Genomic DNA, 12,457 nt, shown 5'->3' with positions numbered 1-12,457 from the left:
GTTTAACCGCCTGCCTATCATTTGGATTTGCAGTGTGGGGCATGACTGTGAATGGAGGAGCTGCTTGGGCAGACTGTAAGTTACGTATTTGAGCTTATGACTGAAAATACTTTTGCAATGGGTTAGCAGGACCTAGAGGTCTTCAGTGTTAATTGCCATCTGCCCCATTTCCCAGTAGAGGAGATTCTGCTTCTGCATTGCTTACTAGTGGATTCTGTATTTCTAGACGTTGATATAAATTATTTTGGCTCAGGTAGTAGAGATTCAGGGCAGACAAAAAAGTGTTCAGCTTTTGAAAATCCTTTGACAGAATAGAAGATTCCATTCCCAGTTTAAGATAGAAAGCAAAGGATGGCCAGTCTCTTTAGAGGCCTGGAATGCTCAATACCAGCATCATTGTACAGAATTTTTGTGGCAACAGTTTGTATTTGGTGAGAATATTTAAATTGTCAGCTGAGGCAAAGGCACAAATAATTAGAGATATGCAACATGAGAAATGTAAATGGTTGGAATAGCAACACTGCAAAAAGGGTACAAAAATAAGAACTCTGGAGATGTAAAGCTTGAAGGTATCCTAGATGTTGAAAAACACAATTACTTCAAACTGGAAGCAGATGAACGCAATGCAGGTCAGCTTCCATTGACATCCTTTGCACTGTGTACAGAAACAATGGTTGACATGAATGAGGATGTGATAGTCTTGTTAGTAAATGTGCTTTCTAACAAAATTTGAGGAGTGCATCTCTGTTGGGATGATCAGGCTGAAAGGCTGGGGAGAATGGCAAGATGAGCTTCCACGTCTTTGAAGATGCACTCATCCAAATGACGGCACTGGACAAAAAGTCTCCTCCATGGACACGGGCAACTCTTCCTCACTGCTGTATTGCATTGCCTTCACATCTCTGGAAAAAACTATAATTGATCCCAGCCTCACATTCAAGCCCCTGCGCAGCCACGGAGCTCCGATATGCTCACCTGTAGATTCATATAATTGTCGGCAGGGCTTTTTTTTCTGGAAAAAGAGGTGGTGGAACTCAGTGGGTTGCCCTCGGAGAAAATGGTCACATGGCCGGTGGCCCCGCCCCCTGATCTCCAGACAGAGGGGAGTTGAGATGGCCCTCTGCGCCGCCAAGCGGCGCAGAGGTCAATCTCAACTCCCCTCTGTCTGGAGATCAGGGGGCGGGGCCACCAGCCCATGTGACCATTTTCAAGAGGTTCCAGAACTCTGTCCCCGCGCGTTCCCCCTGAAAAAAAGCCCTGATTGTTGGCGTTGCAGGTTAAATATGTCTAAAGTCCCTAAACTGGATTAATGAGACCAAAGAAGAATGCAAGCCAACTGAACACAGGTATTGTGTAAGACATCAAGTTTTTAAAAAAGAGCCTAGATCAGCCATGAGCCTACACGGGACTGGCTTTTTGCTACTCCATTTTCTGTTTTTTATGTGCTCCACAGTGAAAAGGTTTTAAGTGCAAGGTTTCGCTACATTACTGGGGAGTTTGTGACAGAAGCACTGAGGGCTGCCACAGAACAAGTTGGTCTCTACTGCCTTCCAGTTATTTCTTCGAGAAGAAAGGGAAGTCATGTCTGCAACAGTGGCTGTCCAGCACTGCCCAAGAGCTCAAAGAAGAGGAAGGCCACAAGGAGCACTAGGTTCAGGGTCATATTGCAGGTGTCCTTTCTTAGCCATGTGTGTGGCACTGGGTCTCTTGGCTGGTGTATTCCCCTTCTGCTTATGCTCCAAGCTCGGGTTCACTGTGGCCAAGTGCTTGAGCCTTTCCCATAGCTCAGCAGTATCCAGACCACTCCAATGCCCCACTTCATCTGGAACAAGCTGAACTACATAGAATAACCTGACCAGTTGGAAGGAGAATGACTGCTGATAGTTGTTGTTGCAGTGGAAAAATTGTATCTGGCGCCCCATGAGCCCAACTGGCTCTGAACATAAGATGGGCTGTACATGGCCTTCTCCTGTCATACATAAGCCGTTGAGGGTGATGTCTTTTTGACCATTGATTAAGAAGCACAAGGAAGACTTCCTTCTCAGTGACCAAATCCCATATCCTCCAAAAATGTCCAACTTTCACTGTCATAATTAGTTCAGGATGCTTATGTTCAAAGAAGTCAGTTCAGTTGTATTGTCCTGAAGCATATCAAGGAAATAATATTACATTTGCTTTAGTCATCTATTAGTACTTTGTTCTACCAACATTTTTCTGCAGACCACTTGCACTCTGATTCTGGCATCTTTATGCCTGTATTGCACAAACAGACCTCTGACGGACTTGACCATCTTGGACGAGAAGGATTACATGGGTTCTTTTCGGCTCTATTATCCTTTCAATTATGATAACACTTTTAAGTTATGAAGTCAAACATTAATTTTTTGATAGTGCAACAGGAATGGATTTCATTTATTTTACAAGCCACAGAAAGTTTCCCACTCGATTGAGTTGAGACAGTTCTTGAAAAAAGGTTGCACAAAAATATGTTGTGTACATTTCAACCACATGATGTCGCTCTTCATTCAAGTATGAACATTGATGAGGCGGGGGAAAATTCCTCGGAAGGCAAGACCTTGAAAGACGGAAGCGTATAGTGATCCTGGACAAAATATTAGACTTCAGGTGGTACAGGCATTTTTATACCTTTTCTATAAGGAGATATTTACATTAATTATGACAATTCTATGTCAAGATTCTGCACTGAAACTGCTGCAGCTGGTTATATTTCATGCTGCCTGGGAAATGGGGCGCAGCCAGCTCCATTATTCTGTTCCAGAGGAATCCCAGCATGGCATCTTTGTGGGCCGCATTGCCCAGGATCTGGGACTGGAGGTGAGTGAGCTGCTGCCTCGGATGCTTCATCTGGCATTCCAAGGTGGTGGGGATTATTTTGATGTAAATTTGCAGAATGGAATTTTATTTGTTAATTCCCAGGTAGGCCGGGAGGAGCTTTGTTCTAAGAGCCCTGTTTGCGCTGTTCATCTGGAGGTGATCCTGGATAACCCCCTGAAGATCTTCCTTGTAGAAGTGGAGATTGCAGACATCAATGACAATGCTCCCATATTCCCTGGAAATGAATCAGTTGGATAATCCAGATTGCCTGGTTTTCGCTTATCTTTAGCACGAGCTTCTGACCAAGACGTTGGTACAAACACTTTAATATCTTACCAGCTTAATGCAAATGGATATTTCACACTAGCTGTGCAGAGGAAAAACAACCCGCTGCTTTCAGTGGATCTCATTTTAAAGAATCCACTAGACAGAGAGGAGTCACCCACTCACCCTTTGTTACTCTTAGCCACCGATAGGGGAAAACCAGAGCTCACTGGTGCAATTGAACTGGTTATCACCGTGCTGGATGCGAATGACAACGTGCCTGTCTTTAACCAATCTTCTTATGAAGTAGGGCTCCTAGAAAACGCAGCACATGGGACCCTAGTCATTAAATTAAATCTACAGACCTGGATGAAGGAATCACTAAAGCAATTTTGTATTCCATTGTTGCTCAAGTTCCATCCAATGGCCAAGACTTGTTTACAGTGGATTCCGGTAGTGGTGAGATCCGAGTTCGTGGTGAAATAGATTTTGAAGTTCAACATTTATATGAAATTCAAATTGAGGCTAAAGATAAAGGTCACCTTCCACTTACAGGATATTGAAAAGTTATAATAACCATTATAGATGTGAATGACAATGCTCCTGAAATATCTCTGAAGTCCCTTTCAGTACCAGTATTAGAGGACTCCACACTGGGAACTGTGGTGGTCTTGGTCAGTGTCTCAGACAGGGACTCTGGGAACATTGAGCAAGTGAGCTGCTCCCTGGGCCCCCCAAGGCTCCCTTTCAGGTTAGTGTCCATCTTCAAGGATTACTACTTGCTGGTACTGGCTGAGCCACTGGACCGGGAGCAGGTGGCTGAGTACAGTTTGGTGGGAACAGCCCAAAACCAAGGAGATCCCTCACTGTCATCCACCCACAGCCTGGTGGTGCCGATCAGCGACGTGAATGACAACGCACCCACTTTGGTGCAGCCCTCCTACACAGTCTTTGTGAAGGAGAACAACCCTCCCGGGGCTCACATCTTCATGGTGTCTGCCTCAGACCCAGATGTGGCCGAGAACGCCTTGGTCAGCTACTGGCTGGATAAGAAGTTCTGGCCGCTGTAGAGCTGCATCTCGGTGCACTCAGAGAGTGGGAAGCTGTACGCCTTGTAGCCCTTGGATTACGAGGAGCTGAAGCTGCTGGAGTTCCAGGTGAGGGCCAAGGATGCGGGGCTGCCCTCCTTGTGTGGCAATGTGACTGTGCAGGTGTTTGTGGTGGATGAGAACGACAACGCACCGGCAGTGTCTGGTCCATCCCAGGATACCCCCACCCTGCTGAAGGTCCCAGTGGCAGCTGGACACATGGTGGGCAAGATCCATGCCCTGGACGCTGATCCGGGATACAATGCCTGGCTGCGCTATGAGTTGCATGATGCAGCCATCAGCCCGTGGCGGGTGGGGCTTTACAGTGGAGAAGTCAGTACCACGCGTGCTCTGGAGAAGGCAGAGGGCGGCAACAGCCAGAGTCTGCTGGTGCTGGTGAAGGATCATGGCAAGCCGGTACTGTCAACCTCAGCCACCTTCAGTGTGTCACTGGTGGCCAGTGCCCAGGCTGCCCAGAGTGATGCCCACCTCTCTGGGCTGGGAAGGAATACAAAGCCCCTGGCAGACACTGCCAACCTCTACCTGATCATCGCCATCTGCTCCGTGTCCAGCTTGTTCCAGCTGGTCATCCTTGTGTACGTGGCGCTGCGATGCCAGAGTCAGGCCAAGGAGGCCATGATGTACGGTCCTGGCACAGCCATGCTGGTGTGTGCCAGCGAAGTGGGCAGCTGGTCGTATTCCAACTGCCACAGCCACATCTTGGCTGCAGGGACTGGGGAGGCTGGTGCCAAGAGTGACCTCATGGTTTTCAGCCCTATTGTTCCTTTGACTCCTGAAAAAGATGGAATGAGGCAGCAAGAGAAAATGATCTGGGAACCTTTTGTGCAAGTGAGTTTCAAATTTATGTCCAAAGATATTAGTTAATTTCTTAAGGAAAAAGAGTGTTAGATATAGAACTATGACTGGTTTCAGGTAAGCATAAGTATATAAATTTGAAATATTGTTTCTTTTAAGCAGGGGTCATTTTGTAGAAAAAGAGCTAGAGGAACTTATTAGCATAACATACTAGCATAACTCATCAGCATATGCCACGCCCGTTGACATCACCAGAGGTGTGTAATTAGCATAACTAATTTGCATATGCCACACCCCCTGACATCACTTATCCTGGCTGTTTTGGACCCAATCCTGGCCATTCAGGGCCTAAATTGGGCTCAAAATGGCAAAAAGGGGCCCTAAATGACCAAAAGTGGCCATTTTGGGCCCTTTGAGGGCTGGTTTGGGGCTGAAATGGCCCAGATTGGGTCAGTGCTGGGCAGAGGAGGGTTCCCCCGCCCAGCACCGATCCAATCCAATCCAGGCTGTTTTGGCCCCAATCCAGGCCGAAACAGGTCCAAAATGGCTGAAAGTCAGGTGGGCGGGGCCACCCGAAATGTGACCTCTTTGGAGAACTGCTGGAACTGCGTTCCTGTGCGTTCCCCCTCGAAATGAGCCCTGCTTTTAAGTCTTTTTGTTTTGAGAAGGGTTGTTTTTGCATGAGTTCATACACTCATTTAGCTTTATCTGTCATGTAAGCATTTGGTGTTAGGTTTTAATGAAATTCAAAGGACTTACATTTAAGAAATATAATTTGAATTAGAATCTCTTCATTGGTTAACATTCATATCGAAGTTTATTGTAAGTTTGTCTTTGGATATCTAAAAATTTGATAATAAGTACACTAATTTGGAAGTCACACAGAAGCTACTAAAACTGTTTTTAGTGTGAAGGAGTGTGTGTAGAGGAGCTCCCTTGAGGTGGCTAAGTTGTAGATATGTAACAGTCAAGGTCATAAAGAGAGAGGCGTTAACACAAGCTGCCTTCTTGCCCTGTTGGATCTGATATCATTCTCTTACTGGCACTGAGAAAGTAAAGCATTTGTTTTGGTATTTGGTTTATATTCATGTTGTTGATGGGTAGTTTTTCATTGTACTTTTCACTACCTCAGTGGCAGAGATGTATGATAGGGATAGTGTATGCTTTCCCCCATTGGAGAAACAGAAATTCTGGAGGTTGGAGGTGGCAATTAAATTTGGAGAGCAGCATGCTAGAAAAAGGATAACGCTGCTTCCCTGGGGCTGCGGACCCCCACCAGAAAACTGATAGTTGATCTCCCACCTTTTTGTCTTGTTGCGCCCTCCAGAAGAACTGATTCAGAAACTGAAAACCTTCATGGATTTTTTTTTGGTGCGGGGAAACAAATAGCTATTACTCTTTTATTAGTTATTACTATTTATTTTAAAATGTCTGGCATGCCTTCCTAAAAGCCCAGCAGGTTACAATAAAATTACAGTCAAAAGCAAAACAAATTTCTCAGATGGAAAACAAAATCAAAGCCACATTTGCTATAAAATTAATAGAGCCAACTAACACAGTTTCAGAGGCCCCGTTAGCAATCTGAAGGACTATAATTTTTAAGGAATCCATGATAGTCTTACAGATGTTCCAGAAGGTTGGTAATGACAGCAGCCATAACACAAGGTGGTGGCCACAATAGAAGAGCCACGTGAACAAACAGCAGAAGTATGCACCATGTCCAAAGTGGGCTCAGTAAGGAGGAACAGCAGAGCTAACACGTGCATTCATACAAGGCGAGGTGGTCCATCAGATACCTTGTGAGAAAGAGACCCCATAAAGTTGCATTACGCCTTGGAGGGACGTTCAGTTTTTTACAAGAGAGGTATCCTCGGAAATCTTGAGATCAGGACAAATTGCAAAGAATTTTGGTTTCATTTTAGGAAATTTATAAATTATTAACTGCATTTGGTCTATCTCCTGACAACCACAATTGCTTCTGTTATTCTGTTCTTCAATAGTTGTTTATTTTACTGTTACTCTGATATGCTGTTTGTCAGGCAAGGTACTAAAGAAAGGACAGTTAGGTTTCAGGTAGGCAAGAAAGGTTTAGGTAAGGAACCTTCTCTTTTTGACTGTGATGCAGTATCTTAAAGTAGGGCTCATGAAATGTATCTTGCATATTTCCTCTGCACCCTTAAAATCTCTGAAGGGGCCAAGCTTGTATACAAACTTGAAACAAAGAATTGGGTCCTGAACTTTGGTCCACAAATTTCTAATTTGATATAAATATTCAAATAATATATTACATTACAGTGTTTTGAATTTTTCTTCTTGAAAATGGGTATGTGTGAGGAGTGTAAGTGTCCAACTGGTATTCAGACTTGAAATAAAGAATTCTGTCCTGAACATGTTATCAATTACCATTATATTCTGTGGGATTCAATAAAGATAATTGTGTTACAATAAATCATTCAAACATACTAACATAGAATGCCATTCCAGTCAATTAAACCAATTAAGCCTTACTTTGTCCACTGGTAATACTCATTGTCCGGACCCTAAAGGGTTTGGGTCCCATACATACACTGACACATAGGAAAAATAAGTAACTGAAAAAAGGCTATTTATTCATAATAAGTAAAAAGCAAGGGGATTGTTGATTAGTTGATCAATTGGAGAAATGAATGCTTAACAGACAATACAAGCAAATTGTTCATAGTACTTACTTGTTACATAGTACTTTCTTTGCTTCAGTTCAAATATTATAAATATTATGCCACAGCTCCTGCTAAATACTGTGCAAAAGGTTTGTAATTTACAGAGCTGTTTTATAACTAGGATGTTGCTGTACAGTGATTGAAACTTGGAACAGAGGGAAGCTTGAAAAGATGATACTAATAACAACAACATTAATAATAATAATATCACTCATGCAGCATACTGACTTAAAAGGTAGAACTATCAGTGGTAAATATCCTTAATGGATCATGCTAACCAAATGAAGATAATATACATTAAACATATTTCCATAGAAAAAAATTATCATACATTTAAATATCAACTTCTTTGTTTGAAAAATGATAATCTCAATGGACAGTGAAGCCCTACAGAGTATATGATTGTATTTATCCATTTAGACGCATGATGTCGCTCTCTGCTTAAATATCTTGTTGAGAATAACAGGGACAAAGGGCTCTTCCTTCACTTCGTCGTTAGAGATCATTTGATTCTTTTCACTAGAGGAGCAAGAGGAATATTACCAGAATGGATTGACTTTTTAATTTATTTTGCAAAGATAACAGTACATAAACACAGGGGATGGAAAGGAATATTTTTGAGATGGTTATTCCAAGAAGAGGCTCTTTTGTGAGGAGGCAGCTGCTGCTGGTTCTATTTCATGCCGCCTGGGAAATGGGGAGTGGCCAGCTCCATTATTCTGTGCCAGAAGAATCCCAGCACGGCACCTTTGTGGGCCGCATCGCGCAGGATCTGGGACTGGAGGTGAGTGAGCTGGTGCCTCGGATGTTCCGGATAGAATCCCAAGGCCATGGGAACTATTTTGAGGTAAATCTCCAGAATGGGATTTTGTTTGTTAATTCCCGGATAGACAGGGAAGAATTATGTGTCAAGAATGCTGACTGTGCCATTCACCTGGAAGTGATTGTGGATAAACCCCTGAGGATCTTCCACGCTGAGGTGGAAATTAAGGATATAAATGACAATCCTCCCATATTTTCAGCAGGTAAACAAACTCTAAATGTTGCAGAATCAATGCTTCCTGGTGCACATTTCCCTCTGCAGGCAGCCTCTGATGCAGACATTGGTTCAAATGCTCAGCTGAAGTACAAGCTCAATTCCACAGAATTTTTTGTTGTTGAAGAAAAGATCAATGACCAGCACAGTATATCATTGGTACTTGTTTTAATCAAACCTCTGGACAGAGAGAAAATAGCTGTGCATCATTTATTGCTTACAGCTGCGGATGGAGGTCAACCACAACTCACAGGCATGGTCCATCTTGACATCACGGTGATGGATGCAAATGATAATGCGCCAGTGTTTGACCAGTCTGTTTACAAGGTAAAATTATTTGAACATGTAGCAGATGGGACACTGGTTATTCGTTCAAATGCAACAGACTTAGATGAGGGAATAAATAAGGAAATCGTTTACTCCTTCAGTAATAATGCTCCTTCCAATATATTTACTATTGATTCGGATACAGGTGAGATAAAAGTGAAAGGAAAGGTGGATTTTGAAGAGAATAGTGTTTATAATGTTGAAATAGAGGCAAAAGATAAAGGAAGCCCACCTTTATCTGGACACTGCACTATCCTGATTGAAATTTTAGATTTAAACGACAATGCCCCCGAGATATTGTTGAAGTCCATGGTGGTGCCACTGCCAGAGGACTCCCCTCTGGGGACAGTGTTGGCCTTGATCAGCATCTCGGACAGGGATTCTGGGGCCAATGGGCAAGTGAGCTGCTCCCTATGGCCCCCTGGGCTACCATTCAAGCTTGTTTCCACTTTCAAGAATTACCACTCACTGGTGCTGGCTGAGCCTCTGGATCGAGAACAGATAGCAGAGTTTGGACTGGTGGTGATAGCTCAGGACCAAGGGCTTCCATCATTGTCAGCAAGTAGCAGCTTGGTTCTGCCCATTAGTGATGTGAATGACAATGCACCTACTTTCTCCCAGCCCTCCTACACAGTCTTTGTGAAAGAGAACAACCCTCCCGGGGCTCACATCTTCACAGTGTCTGCCTCAGACCCAGATATGGCTGAGAACGCCTTGGTCAGCTACTGGCTGGATGAGAAGCTCTGGCCGCTGTCGAGCTACATCTCGGTGCACTCGGAGAGTGGGAAGCTGTACGCCCTGCAGCCCTTGGATTACGAGGAGCTGAAGCTGCTGGAGTTCCAAGTGAGGGCTAAAGATGCTGGGCTGCCCTCTTTGTGCAGCAATGTGACTGTGCAGGTTTTTGTGGTGGATGAGAATGACAATGCCCCATCAGTGATAGGGCCACAGGTGGGGCCCATCCCACTGATGGTCCCTATCATGGCGGGGCAAATAGTGGGCAAAATCCATGCCCTGGACGCTGACTCAGGCTACAATGCATGGCTGCACTATGAGCTGCATGAATTGACCAGTGGGCCTTGGCAGGTAGGGCGCTACAGTGGTGAGATCAGCACCACACGTGTCCTGGACGAGGCAGAGGGCAGCAGCATCTACAGCCTGCTGGTGCTGGTGAAGGACCATGGCAAACTGCCCCAATCAGCCACAGCCTCTTTGAGTGTCTCACTGATGGTGACTTCCCAGAAGATCCACACTGATGCCCATCTTCCTGGGATGGGAGGTAGTCCTGGAGCACTGGTAGATAATGCCAACGTGTATCTAATCACTGCAATATGTGCAGTGTCTAGCGTGTTCCTGCTGGCAATCATAGTATATGTGACACTGCGATGCCAAAGCCAGGCCAAGGAGGCCATGATGTATGGTCCTGGCACAGCCACGCTGGTGTGTGCCAGTGAAGTGGGCAGCTGGTCGTATTCCAATCGCCACAGCCACATCCTGGCAGGGGTGAGTGGGGAGGCGGGTGCCAAAAGCGACCTCATGTTTTTCAGCCCCAACATACCCATCTTTGCAGAGAATGGAGAACCAAAGAATGGAGAGGAGCTACTGCCAAGTCCATCTGGAGAGGTGAGTTCCTCATGATATTCTTAGATTCCTTGCTCTGTGGTATTTCAGTTTGTCATGTAGCATGTCAGTCTTCAGAGCACTGGATGTGTTTTGTGTACTTGCTGTGGAAAGATTGCACATAATTTCAGGATGAAAAAAGTGCTAGCTGCAGATATTTTGGCTTTGACTTCTGTAGTGCCTTTTCTCAAGTGTGTCAGTTCTAATGTCCTTCTGTTCCACTGCTCTCCCAGCGCACCCCAGATGCTTGCCTCCCACTTGGGATACCTCAAATTCTCAACCCATTTCTACTTTCTCTGTATATTTTATTGAACCCCCAGCAATTCAAAACACAGTGTTAAATATCTAATCTCATGTATGAAGCAATGCACAAGATAAACAGAATGCAGGTCACTTGTACGAATCCCCAGCCGCAGCCACCATACTTCAGGGCCTAATTTGGTTAAAGTGCCTTCCCTTGGTCTCAGACAGAGGGGTGGGGGGCTGGATACTACCACCCTAATCCCCCCCCCCAGCCCTTCTGAGCTGGGAGTTGGAGCTGGCTTGTCCTCAGCCTCTCTCAAGCTCTTTGAAGACCCAAGCCAGGCCTGGGGTGTGCCTTATGGGGATGTGGCCTAGCCTGTGAGGTACTAGTAATGCATCTTGATAAACTTATGCCTCATTACTCTCCTTCCCTGCCCCCAGGTGGAGCTTCCCACTCTGGCTGTCAAAGGGCCACCTGTTAGGGGATGCCTGACTCTTAAAGCGGCAGCTGCCATTGATCAGTGGGCTGATGTGCAGCTCTTTATAAGGTGCCTTAGTCAACTCACTGGGCTTGGTGGTGGCTGCAGGGCTGGGCCCTGTGGCAGGCTGAGAAGAAGGGGGCATGGAGTTGTCCCCACTGCCCCCCATGTCTCCCCACCAAGTCCTACAGACAGCACAATATTTGGCACTGCAGCTATGCTCATATTTGAAGCATGCCATTTGTAGGCCCTGTGGAGATGTAGAAATGTCCTGCCCTGTGAAGAAACACCTAAAATTTCATATGGAAAGTTATCAAATATATATGAACCATGTGCATAATAAGTGTGATTTTAAAAAGGTAATGTCTAATATTAAGAGATTTTAAAATTAAGAAGTAAATGTGAGATTATTTTAGTTCTGTGAAGAGAGTAACGCTAGGCCTTTAGGCAGCCCGCTTGGTTGAGGAACTGATACCTAGTTACTATTGGCAAGGGAGTGGTTTTCTGCCTAAAGTAGTCAGTCTCATGTTTGTATGAGATTCAAGGATTCAAAATGGTTTACTTCTGAATGGTCAAGTTTATGATTGGTCCATTAGTGGATTTTTAAACCTATTTAGTTTAATTTGGAATCAATCAGTTGAGAGCTGGAGACACCGTGAGCTTTAATTGGTTGAAGGGTTTAGTGGGAGAGAATAAAAGGCCAGCCTCAGCCTAATGAAGGGCAATTTGAGAAAAGGAGGTCAGAGAGTAAGTCAGAAAGGGTGTGTGGAGCACCTGAAGATGCTGGCAGAAAGAGCTGAAGAAGATAACGGAGGAATTGCTGTCTGAAGGAAGATGATTGATCTGGCAGGGGGAGCCGAGAAGAAGGCAGAGGTTGGAGGGAAGAGGATCCAGAGAAGGTAAGTGGAACAAAGGCGGAGTTTTCCAGGTGTAGTGCTTTGCTGCCCTTGTTCCTGCCTCTTCAAGTGAGCACTTGTGACCAGACGGAAATCGCTAGCATCATCTGTGAGCCAAAACACACGAGAAGAAATACCTAGATTCAGCACGTGTTCT

General features: G+C 44.9%; 1 protein-coding gene and 1 pseudogene across 1 annotated transcript; both read left to right on the top strand.

The window, feature by feature from the left end:
• The first annotated feature begins 2,310 nt into the window (after positions 1–2,310).
• LOC129333302 (protocadherin alpha-8-like) lies at positions 2,311–5,072 on the top strand (annotated as a pseudogene).
• Positions 5,073–8,324: 3,252 nt separating this feature from the next.
• Positions 8,325–10,700, top strand: LOC129333301 (protocadherin alpha-5-like). The gene has a single exon (XM_054984838.1). The coding sequence runs from the start codon at positions 8,325–8,327 to the stop codon at positions 10,698–10,700; it is 2,376 nt and encodes a 791-aa protein (XP_054840813.1).
• The last annotated feature ends 1,757 nt before the right edge of the window (positions 10,701–12,457 follow it).

The sequence above is a fragment of the Eublepharis macularius genome, chromosome 7, assembly GCF_028583425.1.
Source record: "Eublepharis macularius isolate TG4126 chromosome 7, MPM_Emac_v1.0, whole genome shotgun sequence".
Lineage (NCBI taxonomy): Eukaryota > Metazoa > Chordata > Lepidosauria > Squamata > Eublepharidae > Eublepharis > Eublepharis macularius.
Note: the sequence above shows the minus strand (reverse complement) of the source record. Positions and strands in the feature narration are given on the sequence as shown.

Coding starts and splice junctions, on each gene's coding strand:
- LOC129333301 (XM_054984838.1), top strand. CDS start 8,325: ATGGTTATTCCAAGAAGAGGCTCTTTTGTGAGGAGGCAGCTGCTGCTG.